At 40.4% G+C, this 24,598-nt stretch overlaps 1 protein-coding gene across 4 annotated transcripts in view; it reads left to right on the top strand.

Moving 5' to 3' along the window:
* Positions 1–24,598, top strand: part of ATP6V1H (ATPase H+ transporting V1 subunit H) — a 78,872-nt gene that overhangs the window by 13,096 nt on the left and 41,178 nt on the right. For all 4 annotated transcript variants that reach the window (XM_042857018.2, XM_005301207.4, XM_065585554.1 and 1 more), the window contains exons 3-8: positions 4,574–4,676; positions 5,866–5,955; positions 10,472–10,585; positions 12,045–12,149; positions 14,684–14,737; positions 24,217–24,314. In XM_042857018.2, the coding sequence (XP_042712952.2) occupies positions 4,574–4,676; positions 5,866–5,955; positions 10,472–10,585; positions 12,045–12,149; positions 14,684–14,737; positions 24,217–24,314 (564 nt within the window). The remainder of the gene's footprint in view (positions 1–4,573; positions 4,677–5,865; positions 5,956–10,471; positions 10,586–12,044; positions 12,150–14,683; positions 14,738–24,216; positions 24,315–24,598) is intronic.

Genomic DNA, 24,598 nt, shown 5'->3' with positions numbered 1-24,598 from the left:
TGTTTGAAAGCTTTTTTTTGACAGTTGATAAACTTTTACCGTTTTTTTTTTTTTTTTTTTAATAAACTCACATGCCTTATTTTTGCACTGCTTTCTCAAACTCTAAAGTTGTAATCAAGGGCTCTTCTTAAATCTTATTTAACGTTTGTAATGTTCTTTGAAGATGACAAGTGTTATGTTAGTATGAAGTGTTCTAAAAACAATGAAGTGGATATTTTCTGATTACTTTTTAGATTGTATGGAATTTTCTAGTTTCACCAATGCTGATTGATTATTGTTCTCTCATGTCAATCTCTTGGCTGACTAAAACTGTACAGGTTTGTTAATCCCTGGGGGCTTCACAGTCTCCATGGGCTGTGTTATAAAAATTACCTCCATCTTGCCAGAAGCCACTGTCTTAAGGGACCAATGAGACTTGGCTTTATAAATCTTTTTGGTAGCGGTGAGTTGGCCCCTATGCATGCTGAGAAATGGCTTGTTATGAGGCAGTGTTAAGAACAAAATGTTGAACAACAAAATCTTCACATGTCAAAGCATACAAAAATAGAATACAAAATACAACAAGGGCTTCATTCTGTATTCCTGTTCCTGGAAAATCTGGTTATATTAAAAATCCAAAATTATCTCTTGAAATAAAAATGAAATCTTGATACACTTGTGTGCAGGGGAATGCTCCCCACCCGCAGATTAGAAGAGATCATCAGGAGAACATCATTGTGATGTTCCTCCTACTGTGGGGGCGAAGTGGTAATTTAGTCTCCCTCATTTTCCCCCATAGTCCATCTTGGCATGCATATACACAGGTTTACATTGATGCTTACTACTAAATACAAACACTGGGTCTTCTGGATCCAACTTTCTTAGGGAGGGAGGGAAGGACAAAAATCATACATCACTAAGCTGCATTGGACCCTTTGGAATGCAGCTCCATATTTTTAGAACACTGTTTTTTAAGCCATAACTGGTTGATCAGTGTCCTTTTTAAGAATACAGAAGCTGTATTTGATTGCAGACCTCTAGCAACCTAATTTGAGTATAAACCTTAAGACTCCTCAACTAGTGAGTTCTTAGAAATCTTTCTAAAATTAGGGAAGCCTGGCTAGATTGTCAAAAATATGATTTGATATGGTCCTTGAGGACCAATTTCAACTCACTTTTTGTATAAGCTTATAAACTGTACCCGGTAATGTTTTGCCAGTTAAGTATTATCATATAGCTAGGGCCCTACCAAATTCACAGCCGTGAAAAACGCATCACGGACTGTGAAATCTGGTCTTTTGTGTACTTTTACCCTATAGTATACAGGTGTCACAGGGGAGACCAGCATTTCTCAACTGGGGGTCCTGACCCCAAAGGGGGTTGCAGAGGGGTTGCAAGGTTATTGTAGTGGGGGTCGTGGTATTGCCACCCTTGTGCACTGCCTTCAGAGCTGGGTGGCCGGAGAGTGGTGGCTGCTAGCTGAGGGCCCAGCTCTGAAGGCAACAGCACAGAAGTAAAGGTAGCAATACCATACCACGCCACCCTTACTTCTGCGCTGCTGCTGGCGGTGGTGCTGCCAACAGCTGCCACTCTCCAGCCTCCCAGCTCTGAAGGCAGTGCCGCTGCCAACAGCAGCACAGAAGTAAGGGTGGCAGTACCACAACACTTCTTCAATAAACTTGTGACACCCTCACTACCCGCTTTTGGGTCAGGACCCCTACAGTTACAACACCATGAAATTTCAGATTTAAATAGCTGAAAACATGAAATTTATTATTTTAAAAATCCTATGACTGTGAAATTGGCCAAAATGGACCGTGAATTTGGTAGTGCCCCACATATAGTGTAGCAACTTCACATAAGTGTGAAAACGGGGAGGTGGTTTTGGGGCCAGGCTGCCCTGTAGCATCCCCTGTTGGTCAAGTGTGGAGCTGCTGGCACACCCTTCCTGAGTTTCCTGTCCTGAGATGGGTCTCCTCAGCTCTCCCCATGCCAGTCTGTCATGATGTGGCCTAGCCCACCGGCCAAGTCACAAACACAATTTTAACTTCTTCCGGGGTAGCAAAAGTCCAACTGTAGTCACAGCAGATGAGAAGGTTCTTCTGCCTTTTTGTGAATTAACTTCAGCCCAACTCTCTGTCCCTGTTCCCAACCCCTTTCTCACTGTCTGTGAGAGTCTTTCTGGCTCTGCGATAGAGCACTCATCTCCCAGGCTAGTCCCCCTTCTGTATTGTGCTCAGCCCCTTCTGAGCTTTGCTTCTTGACTCCTTCCCTGTTGTGGTATAAAGCTCTGGACCGTTGGGCTGATTAGCCTGAAATACCCAATGCCCTACAGACCCTTGTGCCAGGGCCTTCCACGGCAGCCTGCTCCATTCCCTGTGGTTCTACTGCAGATTGATCTCACTCTATCATTTTATAAGGCCCCAGGTGTCCATTAAGCTGTCACATGGCCCTCCTTAGTCCCACCCTCTCACACCAGGAAGCAGCTATCCAATTATGGCACAGGTGTGGCTGGCCCCATCTCCCCTTAAAGGGGCCAGTCACCCTGTGACAGAGATACTTTGGGATGGGCCAAGTAACAGTGGTATTTAATTCAGAAGAGGGAAAAGCATAAACATGTTGTATTACAGATCTTCCATTTTCTGTACTTCACTAATCCTGGTGAACACGCTACAGGGATTACTGCACTTGAATCTGCCCTGAGAACTGGCAGAGTTTTTACTCAATTTTTAATCATGGACCACCTGCAGGCAGTGACTCAGATTGTGGAAAAGGCTGACTAGAAGAACTTGTTCTGTGTGGCTTTGGCAGGTGGAAAAGACCTTTGACTCAGTGGAAATGTAAAAAGTTAAAAATGCTGGAAAAACTGAAACAAGAAGTAGTAATATGTTATACTTCCAGTCTGTTTAATTTTGGCATTGGATGGCTTTATGCACAATTCTCCACTTCTCTGAAGAGCTTCAGCCTCTGTAACTTGGTCCCTTTGTGTGTTAACCTGTGATATTTGGCAAGTATTAATGCTGTGGATTTTCATCTTCCTTTGACTACATAATTTTCCTTACTATACCTAGACAATAAGTGTTGTTTCTGCTGCCTTATCCTGCTCATTATCAGGTGTGGGAATAACTTTTGCATTGTTATAAGTAGAAGATTCTGCCAGTCCTGTAGCTCAGTTTGATAAATGGAAATATCACCAATGGTGGCTCTTTAATTATCTTAATGTTCTTTACAGTTGCTAATGTTTAGCTACAACAGACTTTCAACTACAGATTTGGATGGATAAAGGAAGTAGCTGTGGAACACACTAGCTCAAGTCCCCCCCCCCCCTTCCATCCTTTACCTGTCCATTGGGTCATAGTTTAAGGCTAGAAGGGACCACTACATCCAATTCTGTTCTGACCTTCTGTGGTGGCCCAGCACCCACATGTTAACCAACTGACAGGAGACAAAGTATTATAGCTCACAGGACACTAACTACAACGTGCCATTGGCAGAGATTGAGGAAACAAGATGCACCAAGGCCCCTGAAATGGCAGGGAAATGATTAGTAAGATCTACTTAGCTAATCCTGGCAAGTGACTTGCATCCACAGGCTGTAGAGGAAGGTGAAAAACTGCCAATCTGATCTGGGGGGAAATTCCTTTTCAACCCCACAAACCCAGTTAGAAGTCAAGTCAGATTGGTATAGTCACCATCTTCTAAATACCACATATCAACTGATTAAAACCACAAGTGTGTGTTAACAGTTTTGAAAAAGTAAAAATCTGACCTAGAAACCAGAACTTTACTTCGAAAAAAATTTCCTGTTCCCTCACACTTCATTTTTGGCATTAAAACTTCTTATTTCATAAAATAAGACTAACAAGTTTTGTATTTGCACATGTTTTTTCAACTGGATTATAGTTGTGTTGCCGATCTTGTTTTCAGCATGTACTCGAGGTATGTATATAGCCAGTACTGCATCTCTCAAATGATTCCTTATGTGCTTCCACGGGTTGGAGGAAATCTAAGGATGACTGAGGTGATGCTGTTGAGTAGTCAAGAGACACAGAATTGCATCTTTAAATTATTCCCTATTCCAGGGGTAGGCAACCTATGGCATGCATGCCAAAGGCGTCACTCGAGCTGATTTTTCAGTGGCACTCACACTGCCTGGGTCTTGGCCACTGGTCTGGGGGGCTCTGCATTTTAATTTAATTTTAAATGAAGCTTCTTAAACATTTAAAAAATCTTATTTACTTTACATACAACAATAGTTTAGCTATATATTATAGACTTATAGAAAGAGACCTTCTAAAAACTGTATTACTGGCACATGAAATCTTAAATTAGAGTGAATAAATGAAGACTCGACACACGCACCGCTTCTGAAAGGTTGCAGACCCCTGCCCTATTCCCTATTAAATTATTCATTCCTTTGCACATGAGGCTCTCAGCAGAATAGGAGTGCCTCACGCAGTCATGATAGGACTAAGTTTATTATGACTTTAATAAAGGAAGAGTGCCTCTCATGTCAAATAGCATCTTGAAAGAAATAAGGCCTGAAATAACACAGATACAAAAAGTTCCTATGGCTTCGTATTTTGTTTTTCAGAGGACAGATGATTTCAGGTGAAGACTGTGAATTTATTCAAAGATTTGAGCAGAAGAGGAGCCCAGAAGAAAAACAAGAATTGCTGCAAGCGGAAGGCAGTCAGGTAACCCAGCTTCCTTTTTTAATTTTTTGTGGGGTGGGGTGGGTTGGGGGGGAGGGCAGGGGTTGCTCTTGCCATACTATCTCTAATTAAATGTTGGAAGTATGTATTTTGCTGTTATGCTATTTAGCAAGTTTTAGCAGGGCTTCAGACAGTTATATTGTAAATGAATTTTTATGAGGTGGAACTTAACCATTATTTTAACAGACCTCTTAATTTTTAAATGTGTTCAGCTGGAATGAGATCAAAAGAAGCTGGGAAGTTTCACACACATTTATTGTGCTCTTGGATACCACTTTTTAGGTATTGTTTTTCTGATATGGTTGGGTGCATTTTGGTACAACTTAAACTCAAATAAATGGAATTTGCATTTTAAAATGTAACTAATGCATACACTATTTAAATAGCTACATATAATATGCATTGTTTGTATAGTGACAGTGTAGCTGTCCAAGGTGGTACACTAAACTGATGACACAGCATAGTTTGAAATAAAGTAGCTTGAAAGTTACATAGAATGTAAAGAGTAGTGGTAAGTTTTTGTGACTCTTTCTAGCTTCTCCTCAACAGCTTTCCCCGTACTCTCCATATGCTTGCTCTCATTTTCTTTTCAAGTAAGATAAAGCATGAATCTCTAACTCAAGCAGTTCGTGAAATCTGCTGCTGAAAACATATCATGATTAAATTGTGCCAGGGGGAGGAAAGCAGTTGGAATAATTCTTAAGGTCCAACTTGTATCTATCTTCCAGTCAGAAACATATGGGCAGGCCAGATAAGCTTTCCAAGTGCTGGTCCTGCACCACTGATAGAGAGAAACTTGCAATCCCTTCAGCATCTGTCACTAAATTTGCCCATGTCTTGTAAATTTTCTTTTTCTTAAAAGAAACATTGAAGGAGAGATTCTAATTCTGACTCATTAATCTTTTGACAAATCACGTTGAGGAACCTTGCTAACTCCCGCTAGTTACTTCTCACCGTTTCCATTGAATGCCATAGAACAATTTGTAAAAGGTAATGAACAGAATGGCAAAAGTATTTCATTGTAATGTCAAATGTATTCATATTATATTGTAGATGAATAAGCCATTAGGATGCTTAAAATTTACATAAAGCCAAAATGTGAATTATTGAGATTCTACTGCATTTTATAAAACAATTGCTAATATTAATTTGAATGTATTTTATTTTGTAGTGTGCTAAAACATTCATAAACTTGATGACTCATATCTCCAAGGAGCAGACAGTTCAGTACATCCTAACTATGATTGATGATATGCTGCAAGTAGGTCAATAACCTATTTCATATTTAAGTCTTCCTCTTTGATACTTGGGTGTCTCTTGATCTAATTTTGATCTTTGTGTATGTATGTAATACTGTATTCAAATAATGTATATTTAGGTTGCAAAGTCAAGCACTCAGAAGTTGGGAAATGCCAGAATTAAGATTTCACAGGCAATCTTAGCTTGGCCCCTTCATGTACTTAAAGACTCAAAGTATCATAATGCATCAACACGATCACATTGGACCCAGCTACACTTAGTACACAGAATGGATGCTGCTCTGGGAATGAGGCAGCTGTTGAATATCTTTATCCTCCTCATTTAATTAGTGGCTCCAACCTTATTTACCGTACACCATCCATGCAAACCCCTAATGAATTTAATTTAAATTTGTGCAGTTTTGTTTTTAGACAAGGCCTAAGTTTGGCCACATTTTGCAAGCAGGTGCAAGATCCATCTTAGTCAGGCTGACAGTATAAACATTGAAACACTGCGTGTCGCTGTCTTTGGAATTTTATCCACTTTTCATTTTGGAACAGTAAAGTTTGTATCAAGTGACAAACAGGACAATATACATAATGAAACCGTGTGTCATTAAAATACAGCTAGTTGTCTTGACAATGTGGTATAGTAGCTTAAAAAAAACCATTTTGTTAATTCTGAATTAAACATCAGTAGGACTCAGCCTATACAGCTAGCCAGGATCAAAATGTATGAACAAGCTGGAAGTAAATTCAGAAGCAATCCACGATGTCCTCATAACAGCATGATTGTTAACCAGAGCAGTGGAAATATTCCAAGCATATGAACACTAAGATATTGCTTGTCCATCAGTAGATAGGGTTTGGTTGGGAACCACAGAAAATATACAGTATTGCTGACTTGGGGAGTCATTTGGTATTGCTTTTCAAGCACCTAACTTATTTATAAGCATATTGTACCAATCTACCTCTAATATATTAATCATAGTATTTATTTCAGATGCCAATCTGAAACCCTATCACTATAGTATCTGAGTGCTTTCCACATAGTCATTATGTATGAAAGTATCCGTTCTTTTTTAAAGCAAAGCATTTTTTAGGCAAATGAACTGTAGGAAAGCGAAACAATATACTTACTATTCCAACATATTAAAGGGCCTCTGAGCTATATGGTAGAGTAACTCTGCATTAAACCTGTTCTGTAGCCTAAATATGTTTAACACTCTGGGAATCATCCCTTTTACTGTGTGTTCATTTGAATTATTTAAGAGAATTAAGAATATAGTTGAGTGGAGTGGGTCAAAAAGTTTCTGTTAGAATTACTTTTTGATGTAAAATTGGGTTTGTGATGAAATAAAGCATTTTGTGAAGTTTCTGCTTTCCGCTGAACATTTTGGCTTTTCATCAAAAACTCCAATTTTTCATCTAAAAATTTGCTTTTTGATAAAAATCAAATTTCCATTGAAAACGTTGAAAATGATTTTTTTGGGAGGGGGTCAACATTTTCTGGGGTGGGAGGGAAACCAGTTTTCTAATTGGTTCTAGTATTGAGCCATCATGTTGATGTTAAGAAATAAAGTGTGTTAAAATATCTTGGCTACGGGTTTGTGTGTTTAAATCAAATTAAATACCCAAGTATGACAATTTGTGAAAAGTGCAATGGAATTTCAAATGTTTAGTCCTGTTTTTTCTCCATTTTAATATTTTTGAAGCTTGTAAACGCCTGTCTTTATTTTTAATCTCCAAATGTTTGATCACAACATGATATTCTTCAGTTTTGATGGATATCAAACTGAGGCTTCCATCTCCGGCTTAAGTGTACTGCTGTAGTTTACTAAAATTTCTACTCTTTTTCTGAAGTGGTAGGATTAAGGTCTGTTAAGAAACTTGTAACAAATTATATTCCCTTTTTCCTTGACAGTTGAGTGATCTTGTTTCTCTATCTGGCTTCTGACAAGGTCTTGACTCATTATAGGTATTTTTTTTTTTTTTAAAAGCCAAAGGGAACCAATATGATGATCTAGACTTGGATAATAGAATAGTGTGCTTATAAAATTTGCAGGTGATATCATGCTGGGAGGGGTTGCAAATATTTTGGAGGACAGGATTAGAAGTCAGAAGGATCTTGGTAAATTGGAGAATTGATCTGAATTTAACAAGATGAAATTCAATAAATATAAATGCAAAGTACTGCACATAGGAAGGAAAACTCAAATGTGAAATTACAAAATGGGGATTAACTGGTTAGGCAGCAGTACTTCTGAAAAGGATCTGGGGGGTAGAGTGGATCACAAATTGAATGAGTAAGCATTATGATGCAGTTGTGAAAAAGGCTAGTATAATTCTGGAGTATATTAACAGGAGTGTCGTATTTAAGACACGGGAAGTAATTATCCTGCTCTAGTTGTTGAAATTATACCTTGCATCTGTTTAGGGTGAAAGGAAGGAAATACAGCTCTTCCAAGGACTGCTATGTCATATAACTCTGCCACCATTCGGAGAGAGAGTCATAGCTGTCTTTTTTTTATTTAAAGCCCAAACAGTTCTGTCTGTCAACTTCTACTGGTCTAGAGTGCAAGTACACTTGGAGGACCAGAGATTTCTGGAGAGAGTGCAAAGCTACCAGAACGTCAGAGCAGGATTTTTAACTTTGGTATAGTCTCTGGGCGTATGATAGTCTTATTCTATAACTTAGAGTATTGATTTTGTAGGCACTAACAGTGATTCTCTTTCTTGATGGGCTTGTGATTTTAAAAGTAGAGAGGTTTTCCTCTGCTCTTCTGATATTTTAGCCTTCATATACCTCATCTTGTCTCTCAGCCCATCAGTGGCTCCAATTTTATTCCTTTAGTTCCTTGACCGTAAGATGTTCTTCAGATTCTTTTTTCTCTGTTCTTCTGCTACCCGCATCCTAAAGGAGCATTGTTGCATTCTTATTGGTGCTCTATTGTAGAGAGCTGGGAACAATTTGCTATCACTGTTTTACACCTCTGCTGTCAATAACTGGTGTTAAACACAGTCTTTGAAATCTAGTTCTTGAAGTAGAACATGATATTGATGCCAAGGGAAGAAATGCTGATCACCCGATTCAGCTGTGCTGCCTGTATCAGTCTGAAGACTTGAAAAGAAATGCAAAAAGATTTGGTTAACAACTCTCTGGAGTGGGTTTGGGGGAGGGAGAAGGGGAATAAGGCAAACATTAGCATTGCAGGCTCATGTTAGCTGTTGTTAAAGATGGCAGCACAGCGTTCACACAATGGTGTTGAAATCTTTGCATCTGTCAAGAATATTTCTTTGGATGCTAACTCTCATTTGATTGTAGGAAAACAAAATGCACAACTTCTCATGATCTCTTTAAACTGGGAAGCTTCTTTCATAGAAAGCTTTCTTGAGAAGCACATAAAAACATTGGATTTTACTATCTTGTGTATTTCATGTTCCTAAGCTACACATAGGTAGGAAGTTACTGTACATAATCTATCCCAATCTGAATGATTTGATTTTAAGAAAGTTAGATGAAAATGTTGAGATTATTTGGGGACTATGGTGTACAGTTCTCATAAACTTTAGTTCCATATTAATCATGCTGGTATCCATCTGTGTAATTTACAAACTATAATACAGAATAACTTAGAGGGAAAACTGGCATTCAGTTTTATCTCTGGGGAGAGGGATAGCTCAGTGGTTTGAACATTGGCCTGCTAAACCCAGGGTTGTTAGTTCAATCCTTGAGGGGGCCACTTAGGGATCTGGGGCAAAATCAGTACTTGATCCTGCTAGTGAAGGTAGGGGGCTGGACTCCATGACCTTTCAAGGTCCCTTCCAGTTCTAGGAGATAGGACATCTCCATTAATTTAAATATATGTGTAATATGCTCACTAAATCTCAGTTTGAAACTAGCATTAAAAACAAAACTGTGGCTAGTGTTGTTGTACAACTCCAATTCCTCTTATGGGACTTGCATTTGGAGATAAGCATCAACTGAAGTCTTCAGGATAGACTTTCAAGGCCACGTAAAACATTCCTGTGCATGTACAGACACTTGAAAGTGCAAACCAGTGTGCAAATATACACACACAAATCCTGTCATTTGTGTGTGCAAGAAATAATGTTTAAAAAAGTTAATGCCCAGAGTTTATTAAGCTGAAGTAGAGGTAGAGTTGCAACCCTCTGAAAATGTGGCCCTTCACAGTAGCTATGTAATCTTTCATTCTGAATGTCTGAGCCAGAAAGAAGCATGTTTTTTTTTTAAGCAGACACTGCATAAACTGCAGTATAACTGGGAGTGTGAGAGAGGAATCGGTCTCTTAGGAGTTGATGGGGAACCAGCATGGAATAGTGGTTAAAGTCTGGGTTTCAGCACTTTGGATATCCAACAATGGTATGTGGTAGTAGTTAAAATGAGAGGGATTGACACAGGAAATGTATCTCTCATAATGTACCTCATGAGAATATAAGACAATGTAATGAAAAAATAACATAAAATTGTGACTGAAATACTGACGAGCTTCTCCTTCCCTCCCCCTCCCTTTGCAGGAAAAGCATCAGCGTGTTAGTATTTTCTTTGACTATGCAAAACGTGGTAAGAACACTGCATGGTCCTACTTTCTGCCTATGTTGAACCGCCAAGATCTCTTCACTGTGCACATGGTAAGCTTTAAATGCGTTTATCTCCAAAGATGCTGTGGTAAAAATAGAAACCTATTTTCTTTTTGGAGTTTGCAGATTCATAAAACTTAAATGATTCCTTTTGTGGTAAAAGGCTATTCTTTTACAAGTCAGGCAAACCAGTTTTATCACGCAACAAATTTTGCATGACCATTTGTTACAAAATACATGCTGCTTTTCCTGGGAATCAAAATAGTGTTATGTGGAACTATTGTTCTTTGTTCTGAATTATCATGCCTGTCTCATTGATCAGGAAATATCTGTGGTAAAAACAGTTTTCTTTAAAGAAATCTGTTTAGTTACTAGAAAATATCCACCAGCCAATGATCCCTCTGTAATTATGCGTTTGAGTATAAAATTTTCTAGCACCCTTTCAAACCTTAAGGGCAGTAATTTTATTACTCACTTCAATATATTGTATGTAAAAGTTGAGGTTATTATAGGTTCTCTTGTCTGCTGCATTGGAGTACTGCAGAATGTAGAAGTCCTGCTGCATAATTTGACAGTTTTCCTCAAAAAATTCCTTGAATGCATATAAATTGTCTTGGGAAGACTGTAGGCATAGAAAATGGATCCAGTTTGTATGTTTCTCACATGTCATAGGCATCGTGAAGAACTCCTTATGAAAACCTGTTTTCTGTGTTGTACCATTTCCTCCTCAGAAGATTCCATCTCATTTCCCCTGTGGTTTTCCTGTCCTTTTAAAGGCAAAAATAAATATATAAATAAAATTCATCTTTCTTCTGGAAACTACATCTCTACTCCGATATAATGTGACCTGATATAACATGAATTCGGATATAACGTGGTAAAGCAGCGCTCCGGGGGGGCGGGGCGGGACTGTGCACTCCCGTGGATCAAAGCAAGTTTGATATAACGCGGTTTCACCTATAACACGGTAAGATTTTTTGGCTCCCGAGGACAGCATTATATCCGGGTAGAGGTGTATATTTATTGCTTCAGTACGGGTGCATGTACTTATTTAAAGTTGCTTTGTGTATTGATATTTGTGAGCATTAAATATTTAAAATTAAGCAAATTGACATTAATGAATGTTAAATACCCAATTAGGACCAGATCCTGCAACTGGCTTTGTGTTGGCAGAAACCTGCCTCTGAAAGGAGCCAGTTGCAGGACCAAGCCCTAGACTGCAACAACGCTGTCTTAGATTTTTCTTTTCTTTTATAACCTCTGATCTGTGTACACTGCTTCTGCATACTAATGAGGGGCAGAGCCAACAGAAAAAGCTGAAGGACAAATATTAGGTATAAATAAATCAAACTATAAGGCTTTGCTTTGAAAAATGTATAAAGCAGCAGTATTTGTGTAAGTAGCAATATTTTCCCTGAAATTGGTTTCCAAAGCATACAGCAGTATTTTTTTCTCCATTCAATCTTTGATCACTTGCAACTGAAGTTCTATTTACCAAATTCTTTTTCAGGCAGCAAGAATTATTGCCAAATTGGCTGCCTGGGGAAAAGAGCTGATGGAAGGCAGTGATCTGAATTATTACTTCAACTGGATTAAAACTCAACTTAGTTCACAGGTAAAAAAACTAAACTTAAACAAAAAATTAGAATGCACTCTTAAAAGGCTTACATTTTTAAACTTCCCTACAAAGGTATATAAAGTGTAAATGTGTAACTGTATTAACAAAATATGCATTATTTGTTTAAAGAAAAAAGCTTTAGATTTCAGTAATTACCAGTTACGATTAACTCTCAAATCCTTAGACTTGCTTTCTAAAGTAAGAGATACTATAACTTCACATATACAGTACTTGAAAGTATATTCAATTCCAGCTAGAATAAGAAAAGGAGGATTTTTTGGGGAGGGGAAACAAGCACATTCTCATTCAGCATATCTATTTTCGTGATTGATTGAAAAGTGCCGTCTCCACAAAGTCTGCACAGCTATGAGAGAGCAAACTGCATTCCATTTTGCTTTTTATATTTAATAACAAAGATGCTGACTCCTGATGATTGTGTGAGAGAACATAATCCTTTTATTTCAGATCCCATATTTTTTGTTTTGGAGGGCTTGCACTCGGGGGGGAAAAATCATGTCTTGACTTCTATGCTGAACAGTTTTGGAAATCATCTATAGCAAATGAATACAGAACTCCTTTTCTTGTTGCTTTCTGGAGTGTAACTGCACTCTAAGGAACATTCATAGATTCCAAGGCCAGAAGGGATCATCATGAACATTTAATCTGATCTCCTGTACAACATAGGCCATGGAACTTCCCAAAAATAATTCCTAGAGCAGATCTTTTAGAAAAATAGCCCATCTTGATTTAAAAATTGCCAGTGATAGAAAACCTACCACAACTGTTGGTAAATTGTTCCAATGGTTAATTACTTTCTCTGTTGAAAATTTATGCCTTATTTCCAGTCGGACTTTATCTGACTTCAAGTTCCAGCCACTGGAGTGTGCTATACCTTTCTCTGCTAGATTGAAGAGTCCATTTAAAAAAAAATGTTCTCCCCTGAACTGTTCCCCACTTAGTCTGAAACATCCGAAACTGTGAAGCCACCTAAAAATGCATAAATGTTTGAGCAATATTGGCATGTGACAATATTTCTAGTATAGTAAGAATGACTTCTTCTTCAGAAGCAAAACCATGTTTCTTTGCTGTTTCATATGGGTGGTGTTACTTTTGTGTAAGGTTGTTTACAAAAACAGTTTGTCATTCTCTAATAATGGTGTGTTGGAGTGAAACTGAATTCTAATAAATTGTGGGACTCAGTTCAGTAGGCTTTCTGACCGAACTTTACTCAGAAATATTTTTGGAAACGAAGGACCTTTTGAAGAAGACCATATGGTTTCTATAAAAGTAAGAATCTTAAAAAGCGTGACTTTATTTTTAAAAACTCAGTGCTGTGCCTTGATATCTTCAAATTGATTCAAGTGTTTTTAGATCACTTGCAGTTGAGTTTGAAATATAAAGAACATTGTTATAAATACACCTTTTTAAATTTTGAAATGTATTTTGTGATGTCTGGAAGTAATCCTGACTCTCTTCTAGGCAGGGAAAATACTTTGAATTATGTCAAAATTATACTTCAGTGCCATTAGCCAATATATAGCTTCACATTGGATTCTTTTGGACTGTTATGTAACACCGACAGACCCTGGTTGTTGGCGGGTGGGATCGAACCTGGGACCTCTGGAGCTTAGTGTGTGAGCCAAAAGCCAACTGGCTGTTGAGCAAATTTATTAATCTCTCTCTCTCTCTTCCCCTGCCCCCCGATGGGACAGAACACCATACCCAGGAGATGTGTGGGTTACATACTTCCCCTAGCGAAGGAAACATGTCCTGAGCTTCAGAGACTTCCCAGTTGAGGCGGGATTGAGCATGGGACCTCTGGAGCTTAGTGCATGAGCTAAAAGCCAACTGGCTGTTAGCTAAGGCTGTAGAGCAGACTCATTTAACTGTCTCTAAGTGGTTTTGGTGCCAGTAGCTGGGACAGAACACCACACCCAGAAGGTGTGTGGGTTAAACTTAGTTTTGCTTCCTGAAGTTTCAAGCAGTTTCACTGTCATTTATTGATATTATCCAAGGCAGGGTTATAGTCTTTCTGCTTACACCATTCTGAGACTAACCGTGTTATGTACACAAACTCAAAGGAGAAAATGCGCTTCAGTGTATCTCATAACACTGTCCTGGACCACTTGGGTATCATTGTTCTGTTGTTGTTCTTGCCACCTTTGTGTAAACAGGGATAATCCAAAACATTGGATTGTGAGAAGATGCTTCGCTATTTGCCAGTTAGTGTAGTCTTGATTTGTGAGGGTAGAATTAGTGTGATTTCCCCCCCCCCCCCACTAGAAATGGACTTAGCTAGATACAGTTTTGTCATATGTGAAAGGACTTTCCAACAGATCTGGTCATCTGTAGAATAGTCTCTGAATGAAAGTAGTGGAGGACAGTGACATTTGGGACACTCAACTGGCCTGGACAAAATAGTGGAAATTGTACTGTGGGGCTAAGGGACAATCCTGATTTTCATAAAGTTATTGTAATAGCAATATAATTGACTTAACAAGAAAAGCTAACAGTTTTTGTTCTTGCACTAGAAACTTCGTGGTACCATGGGTGCTATTGAAACAGGAACAGTCTCAACCAGTGATGTGAGTATCTCTTTGTAACCTGTTAATGTTGTGGCCTCCTAAAACATCAGTCAGTCTCTATTATTCACCAAACTTTAACCCTGACTGTATCAATTTTAAAACAGGCTCAGACTATAACCAATCCTAAAAGTTACATGGGGTGGGGGAAAGGGAGAAGTGGGGAATTCATTTTAAAGGTGTTCCTATGTTTACACCTTACATTTATTTTTCTCCCCCCTTGGGGCTTATTTTTATACTGTTTTCTTCTTGTATGGGTTTACTTCGGGACCTTTGCCTCATGTGCACTCAAGGGAATGAATGGTAACATGCAGAGTGGGATATTCAGACTCTGTGATGAGTGGCCTGACTTGGAATCTGCCAGGTTCTAATGACTCCTGGGAGTCAAATCTAAGAGCTGTGGAAACTTCATTAGTCTTGCTTTAGGAAGCTAAGAGCAAGAACTTTGTTGGAATACTACTGACTTCTGAGAGCAGAATTACAACCAACTTCCCCATTATTGATAGTCTTAGTGGTGATGGCTTTTAAAAATGTGTATATACCTAATTTATTTCTCTAGTTGATGAGGAAACTGGATTATTAGATCTTCTGATCCTGTCTCATACTGAGAAAGCGGAACGGTCAGCGAGTTATCGTAAGTGCCTATACACAAATGCGAGAAGCTTGGGAAACAAGCAGGGAGAACTGGAAGTCCTGGCACAGTCAAGGAACTGTGATGTGATTGGAATAACAGAGACATGGTGGGATAACTCACATGACTGGAGTACTGTCATGGATGGATATAAACTGTTCAGGAAGGACAGGCAGGGGAGAAAAGGTGGGGGAGTTGCATTGTATGTAAGAGAGGAGTATGACTACTCAGAGCTCCAGTATGAAACTGCAGAAAAACCTGAGAGTCTCTGGATTAAGTTTAGAAGTGTGAGCAAAGGTGATGTGGTGGTGGGAGTCTGCTATAGACCACCAGACCAGGGGGATGAGGTGGATGAGACTTTATTCCGACAACTAACAGAAGTTACTAGATCACAGGTCCTGGTTCTCATTGGAGATTTCAATCACCCTGATATCTGCTGGGAGAGCAATACAGCGGTGCACAGACAATCCAGGAAGTTTTTGGAAAGTGTAGGGGACAATTTCCTGGTGCAAGTGCTGGAGGAACCAACTAGGGGCAGAGCTCTTCTTGACCTGCTGCTTACAAACCGGGGAGAATTAGTAGGGGAAGCAAAAGTGGATGAGAACCTGGGAGGCAGTGACCATGAGATGGTCAGAGTTCAGGATCCTGACACAAGGAAGAAAGGAGAGCAGCAGAATACGGACCCTGGACTTCAGAAAAGCAGACTTTGACTCCCTCAGGGACCTGATGGGCAGGATCCCCTGGGAGAATAACATGAGGAGGAAAGGAGTCCAGGATTGCTGGATGTATTTTAAAGAATCCTTATTGAGGTTGCAGGAACAAACCATCCCAATGTGTAGTAAGAATAGTAAATCTGGCAGGTGACCAGCTTGGCTTAACAGTGAAATCCTTGCTGATCTTAAACACAAAAAAGAAGCTTACAAGAAGTGGAAGACTGGACAAATGACCAGGGAGGTGTGTATAAATATTGCTCAGGCATGCAGGAGTGAAATCAGGAAGGCCAAATCACACTTGGAGTTGCAGCTAGCAAGGGATGTTAAGAGTAACAAGATGGGTTTCTTCAGGTATGTTAGCAAGAAGAAGAAAGTCACTGAAAGTGTGGGCCCCTTACTGAATGAGGGAGGCAACTTAGTGACAGGATGTGGAAAAAGCTAATGTACTCAATGCTTTTTTTGCCTCTATCTTCATGAACAAGGTCAGCTCCCAGTCTACTGCACTGGGCAGCACAGCATGGGGAGAAGGTGACCAGCCCTCTGGGGAGAAAGAAGTGGTTCAGGACTACTTAGAAAAGCTGAACGAGCACAAGTGCATGGGGCCGGATGCGCTGCATCGAGGGTGCTAAAGAAGTTGGTGGATGTGATTGCAGAGCCATTGGCCATTATCTTTGAAAACTCACAGCGATCGGGGGAGGTCCTGGATGACTGGAAAAAGGCTAATGTAGTGCCCATCTTTAAAAAAGGAAGGAGGAGGATCCGGGAAACTACAGACCAGTCAGCCTCACCTCAGTCCCTGGAAAAATCATGGAGCAGGTCCTCAAGGAATCAATTTTGAAGCACTTAGAGGAGAGGAAAGTGATCAGGAACAGTCAGCATGGATTCGCCATGGCCAAGTCATACCTGACTTATCGCCTCATAGAAGGCAATTAGGTAACTGGCTATGTGGATGAGGGGAAAGCAGTGACTTTAGCAAAGATTTTGATATGGTCTCCCACAGTATTCTTGCCAGCAAGTTAAAGAGGTATAGGCTGGATGAATGGACTATAAGGTGGATAGAAAGCTGGCTAGATCATCGGGCACAACGGGTCGTGATCAATGGCTCCATGTCTAGTTGGCAGCCGGTATCAAGTGGAGTGCCCCAAGGGTTAGTCCTGGGGCCGGTTTAGTTCAATATCTTCATTAATGATCTGGAGGATGGTGTGGGCTCACCCTCAGCAAATTTGCAGATGACACTAAACTGGGCGGAGTGGTAGATACGCTGGAGGGTAGGGATCGGATACAGAGGGACCTAGACAAATTAGAGGATTGGGCCAAAAGAAATCTGACGAGGTTCAACAAGGACAAGTGCAGAGTCCTGCACTTAGGACGGAAGAATGCCATGCACTGCTACAGACTAGGGACCAAATGGCTAGGCAGCAGTTCTGCAGAAAAGGACCTAGGGGTTACAGTGGACGAGAAGCTGGATATGAGTTGACAGTGTGCCCTTGTTGCCAATAAGACTAACGGCGTTTTGGGCTGTATAAGTAGGGGCATTGCCAGCAGATCGAGGGATGTGATCATTCCCCTCTATTCGACATTGGTGAGGCCTCATATGGAGTACTGTGTCCAGTTTTGGGCCCCACACTACAAGAAGGATGTGGAAAAATTGGAAAGAATCCAGCGGAGGATAACAAAATGATTAGGGGGCTAGAGCACATGGCTTATGAGAGGCTGAGGGAACTGGGATTATTTAGTCTGCAGAAGAGAAGAATGAGGGGGGATTTGATAGCTGCTTTCAACTGCCTGAAAGGGAGTTCCAAAGAGGATGGATCTAGACTGTTCTCAATGGTACCAGATGACAGAACAAGGAGTAATGGTCTCAAGATGCGGTGGTGGTTTAGGTTGGATATTAGGAAAAACTTTTTCACTAGGAGCGTGGTGAAGCACTGGAATGGGTTACCTAGGGAGGTGGTGGAATCTCCTTCCTTAGAGGTTTTTAAGGTCAGGCTTGACAAAGCCCTGGCTGGGATGATTTAGTTGGGTGTTGGTCCTGCTTCGAGCAGGGGGTTGGACTAGATGACCTCCTGAGGTCCCTTCCAACCCTGATATTCTATGAAAACAGAAATCTTAATGAGTGAAGCATAAATCTAGATAAAACAAATGGGGTCTTCTGAATGCAAAATAATCCAGTTTTGCTTTGTTAGTGTCTTTTTTTTTGTGATCTGATTAAGAACAGTCAGCATTTCAATTCTGAACTTTGACTTTTTCCAAGGGCTTATTAGCCACTCTTCGAAATTGCATTGGGTTGAAACATGTCATATCTCCTAGACCTTTCAGAATACAGTGAAATAGTTTAGCTTTTTGTTTGTTGTTCTGTGTTCAAAATGTTGTAACTGTTGAATCAAAATTCTTGAATTATAAAAATATAGCTCTGCAGAAAACAAATTCACTTGTGTGAACTTAAGGATATATTAAATACTTTAAAACCTATATTACTTTTTTTTTAACAAAATGCACCCTACTGGAGCAGTAGATAGTTTAACTGTTTAATTTCATATGGATGAACAGTTAAGATGTTCTGACCGCAGAGTCTTTGTGATGGCAATTATAGAAAGCAGTTTAATTTCAAGCTGTACTACACAATTTTGCCACTCGATGGCACCAAGAAACAAAAGTATTTATCTAAAACATGTGCTGCATAGTGTTATTTGATAATGAAATGTGTGGGACACGCATGCTTCTGCTTATCAATTCACATTGAGTCAGGATATTACAATTACATCTGCATTGAGCTGGTAGCGATAGCATCATTCCAGTTATGAGGAGGGGAAAGGAAGGGGCAATTAAATACTAAAAACTGAACATTAGCTGTTCAGTATCAAACTCTGACTGGCAGCAAAGGAAATTCAGAGGGTAAGTTGCTTCTGTCTCCTTAATGTATCCTATTATAAATACTGCAGAAAATATTACATATAAAATCACCCCAGATAAACCTCTACAATATGCAGCTACAAAAACATGCCTTGAAAGTTTTTAGTGCTTTCTTAGACATTATTAAGCCTTCTTACTTGAGTAAACTGAGTTCTGAGGAGGAGAACGGAATTCCACGCCTTGTCTCCTCAGCCTTGGACACTGGAAAACAGCAGTGTGTAGTTGGTTTATAAGGGAAGGTTAGACTCGGTTCCTCTGTGTGATGTAGGCAGTGCAGTTCAGAATGCAATTTGGCAACTTAGCAGGTGAAAGTGAACCTCAACTTCAATTTTCTATATTGTTGTGGCATAGTGAAGAAATTTCACTCCACTACTCTTGCAAAAGCGGTGGCAGGATAAACAGTTTGACACTTGATGATTTTTAGGTTCCAAAGAATGTGTTAAAATTAAAGGCATTAATGTCTTTTTAGGAGATTTATAAGCATACACCTGCATCTCCTTTAAATGTAAAACAGTATCTTCACTAAGGAAAAAGATGTATTTTTAACTTGCATTCACTAGGTTGTTAATTTGGGTTAGCGAAGACAAAGTATGTTGTTGTTTTAACCCATGTTAACTGGTCACGGTTACCTGCTAATGTGGGTTAAAACTGCGATTTACCTTGTCTTCACTAAGGTTTTAACACAGGTTAGATTAAAGTGGGTTAAAAATACCCCCCTTTTTTTCCTAGAGAAGACAAGGCCTAAAAGTGGAGATTGAAACATTCTCAGACACTTCTTTGCAATATTGCATTTCAAGTCTCTATTATACAGATGGCCCTTGTCATAGGGCCTTAGAACAGTGAGTAATCTTACTTGCACATATCCTTCAGTATGTAAACTGAGGATGAGTTAAGGATGCAATGACAGCCTTTTATGCAGACATGAGGAAATTATGGCTCATCCTAATGAAAAATGAGGGGTTTTTATTTTAATTGAAAGCAGTATTGGGAGATCACTTTTATGATTGTGTCTTAAAGATCTGGCAATTCTTAGTTTCAGTAATAGAGAGATAAATGACTAAAATTTTTGAGATTTATACAGTTAATTTGTTTCAAGAGCTAATAGTTTTGGTTTGTACAGCAGATGCTTCCATCCATGTTAAGGTCAGGCTTGACAAAGCCCTGGCTGGGCTGATTTAGCTGGGGACTAGTCCTGCTTTGAGCAGGAGGCAGATGACCTCCTGAGGTCCCTTCCAACCCTGATATTCTATGATTTCTGTGATTCTATGTTACCTCTTACTTCCAAGATTTATGAAAGCAAATACCTATCTATTGAAATAAATGTCCTTGTTAATTATCACTCTGTGGTCTTCAGCTTCTGGTTATATAAAGGTAGAAGTGGGGGCCGGAGAGGGGAACGAATTCATTTGCAGTGCTTGTGGAACAGCATAAGCATCTCTTATTGTCTCTTACCTTTTCATTTCATCCAGGACTTGTCTTGACATTTCTTTCCTCCTTTAAGTGTTTGAAATTCTTGACCTTCTACAATGTTGCTGATCTACCATGATGTTTTAAAGAAGGGGTCGGCAACCTTTGGCACTGGCCCATCTGGGTAAAGCCACTGGCGGGCCAGCCTGGTTTGTTTATCTGGTGCATCCGCAGGTACGGAGCCCTGGAGCTTCCACTGGCCGCGGTTTGCCGTTCCCGGCCAATGGGAGCTGTGGGAAATGGCGCGGGTTTAGGGAAGTGCTAGCCACTGCTTGCTGCAGCTCCCATTGGCTAAGAATGGTGAACCGCGGCCAGTGGGAGCTGCGGGGCTCCGTGCCTGCGGATGCTCCAGATAAACAAACTGGCCCGGCCCGCCAGTGGCTTTACCCTGACAGGCCAGGTGCCAAAGGTTGCCGACCCCTGTTTTAGAGGCACTTGGAGAAAATACAGGCTTGTAGGAAAACATGTCTAGTATGTTCTGATAAATTAGTCAAGATGCTTGAGAATCTTAGAGAAATCAGAGTAAAGTACCATTCTTATCACATTTTGAGAACTTTGTTGCTGCTGCTATGAGAAGTACAATATGCAGACCAAATTGCACTTTAAACTTCAGTCAACATTATGTATGTGTCTTGCAATCATGGAGCTATTTAGAATGAGACATGGGAGGGAAAACCTTTTAATCCATTAAGCTCATTGACTGTTCATATAAGAGTATTGGTATATGTTTTAACGAACATATCCTAGCAAATGATCTGGCTTTCCACCTTTTTTTTAGGAGATTATTCCACACTATAGCAGACTTCACTTCTGGGAAACTCTTCCTGGTATATAGCTTACGTGCTCTTTTGTTAACACAATAAAATAAATTGTTTAGAAACTTCAAAAATACACCTTTTAAAATGTGGAGGTGAATTTTGGGGAACAATACATATTAATATTTTTCTGGTGATATTTTTATGCATAAATCTAGCTGAGATGCTTTAGACAGTGAGGCCATTTACATACTGCTAAATAAGGCGAAGAATTACCATACTGTAGTGCGAGGAACTGCCCTGTACTTGTATAAGCAAACAAAGGACTTTGGTTTCACACACACACACACGCGCACACACACACACACACGGCATATTCAGATGTGTGTTATAAAATGGCCCTAGCAGCAGCAGTAAAACATAATGCTTGCGTAAATTCTTTTCACAGCTCTTCTCTTCTCTATTTAGTTGGGTTTTGGGGACTGGGACTGTCTCTTACCATATGCGGTGTTCGTTTTTGTATATCCTATTCTTTTTTTGAGCCTGTAGATACTAATACTTATTTAGCATGCATTTATCTAATTTTTGCAACAATTGCCTCCAGTGGGCAAATACTGTTGCCGGCTTCAAAGCCCTGTACAGTGTGACTCTCGCTCTCCCCTAATCCTTCTTCTCTGTGCTCCAGCTGCATGACATGATTTGTGTTCTTTTCTCACTCTAATCTCTTCCCCGGGGTTTCTGAATTTATATCCAATGCCATAGAGGGGTTCTGTGACAGAGCTAAGATTACAGTTAGACTTCTTGATTTTTTCCAGGAAATCTGCCTCTTGTAAGAAATCCTGTTAACTGCCAAAGCTGTGGCAATATTCCGTATTCCACTGTCAGTTTGATTACTGCTTAGATCTTCTGAAGTATAGGGATTTATGTTCTAGATCTCCATCAAATGAAGGAACTTATAATAACACTTGTAAATCACAAAGGTAAGAAGATGAGAACTTCCAAGGTTTCAATAAGGACAAGGTGATATTCCTTTAGACCGTTTTCTCAGATCCTCGCTAGAGAGCAACTTCCAGACTTTTGTGTCTCAGTGGCCTTGCTGGTTCTGCAGACTCAATGGTCTATTGAATGGAAGGTGGTTAGTGATCCACCTCTTCTTTTTTTTTTTTTTTTTTAATGCAAGCTTTGAATAAATAATAGTTCTGCAGCTGAATCTGAAGTTGCTCAAATGCTGAATTGTTCCAGACTAACATCGCAGTTCCCATCATACTGGGGAGAAAAAGGGAACTCCATTCTTCCTCTCTGTGCTCTGGAAGACAACTTTTCAAGCTTTCCAGTGAATGTTTCTACCTTGTTTGCATTGACAGAATATTCATTTTTCACCTTGGAATCAAGTGTCAACCTTTTCTAAATACCAGTGATGTATACCTCTACCCTGATATAACACGGGTTCGCATACAACGCGGTAAAGCTCTGACATGCTCAACCGAGGGGTTGGATAAGGGGCAGAGGGTCTCGGGGGTGGTCAGGGGCTCCCCCCAAGGATCTAGGAGGCAGGAGCTGTGTGTGTGTGGGGGGCAATTTTGAGGGCCCCGCAGTCCCAGAGTGGCCCAGGGGATTAGCAGGGGGCCGGGAGCAGCCCGCTCCGCTTCCCTTGCCCCGGCCCCAGCCATGTCGCTTGGGGGAGGGAGATTGGGGGGAAGGGATCCCCCCTGCACTCACCGGCAGCGGAGGAAGCAGAGCAGCCCGGCCTCAGTCCGCTCCGCTCCACTCCGCCAGCTCCCAGCTGCGGCGCTCCGCTTCCCGCCATAGGTGAGCACGGAACCTTTCCCCAACTCCGCCCCCTCCAGCGACACGGCTGGGGCTGGGGCCGTGTCGCTCTGCTTCCGGCCGCAGGTGAGTGTGGGGGGCATCCCTTCCCCAACCTCCCCGCACTCACTGGTGGCGGGAAGCGGGGCGCTGCGGCTGGGAGGTGGCGGAGTGGAGTGGGCTGAGGCCACGTTGCTCCACTTCCCGCCACTGCTGGTGAGAGCCTGTCAGGGGCCGGGGGTGTGGATGGGGTCGGAGCAGTCAGGGGACAGGGAGCAGGGGGTTAGGTAGGGGGTGGGATCTTGGGGGTGATTAGGGACAGGGGTCTCTGGAGGGGGCAGTCAGGGAATAAGGGACGGGGGGGGGGGCCAAAGCAAGTTCGATATAACGCAATCGCACCTATAGTGCGGTGAGATTTTTTTATGTCCCAAGGACCGTGTTACCTCAGGGTAGAGGTGTAGTATTAATGTATTGACCAAGAGGTATTTAAGATTTTTGTGACTAATCATTATTTCTTAATATGAAGAGGCTGGTTAGCACTTCACCTCCTGAGAGCCACCTCACTTCTTTGTGAAAGAAGCTGGTGGTGAAGATAACAATCTCAAACTGCAATTCATAAAGTCAGAAATTCAATAACCTTTCAAAGGACTTGCGCAGGTTTCCAAGCATTTTCTTAGCAGAAAGATTTGGAGGCGTATGAAACGGTGAAGCATTTTCCTGCGTGCCTGAGTACTTGCCTCCATTTTTTAATGGTACTTGAACACTTCCATAAAGCAAATCCGGTCACAATCACAAGAACAGATTTAATAATATTTTGCTAGAGCTTCTACTAACAGCCAGTTGCACACATTCTTCTCCTGCACTAGTTTAGACTGAATTATGGACACATCATTGCAGGACATACGTTATATCCATTTTTTAGAAAAATGGCTTTCAATTTGACGCTTTCTTCCAAAAATTCACATTTGTAGTAATTTTTTTTTCTGTACTTCCTTATAAAGATTGTGTTGAACAGTTCAGGAAACACTGGTGTATGGAGACTAAACCAGAACCTTTATAGATATTATGAAAGCTAGTGTCCAGAACAGGAAAAATACTGTAATTCATTCTCTGGCCTACTGAAATTTTTACAAAATGTCAAGACTATTTAGTTCCTTAATCATAAAAATAAACGTGGTGTTCTTGTTTCCTCTTTAGAGTTCCCAATATGTACAGTGTGTTGCTGGATGCCTGCAGCTGATGCTCAGGGTCAATGAATATCGTTTTGCTTGGGTAGAAGCAGATGGGGTAAACTGGTGAGTATATTACTTACTCTATGCAGGAATAGTTACATTTCAAACATGCACAATAGGCTATACCCCAAATGAGCTTCCTTGCAATTGAACTCTTTAGGTTTAGTTTTAATTTTCAAAAAACTTACTTGTAGCCATAGTATTTGAGCCTGAAATTCTTATCTGTGCTCATATAATAATGTATGCCTGCAAACAAATGAGCTGAAGAATATGGGTACCCGTTGAAGCCACATAACTATTTAGGTCTTCATAAAGTATTGTTCTATTAATTACTTAAAGGTTAGAGC

This window comes from Chrysemys picta, chromosome 2 (genome assembly GCF_011386835.1).
Source record: "Chrysemys picta bellii isolate R12L10 chromosome 2, ASM1138683v2, whole genome shotgun sequence".
Classification (NCBI taxonomy): domain Eukaryota; kingdom Metazoa; phylum Chordata; order Testudines; family Emydidae; genus Chrysemys; species Chrysemys picta.
The sequence above is the reverse complement of the archived record's forward strand: the minus strand, read 5'-3'. Positions and strand labels throughout refer to the sequence as shown.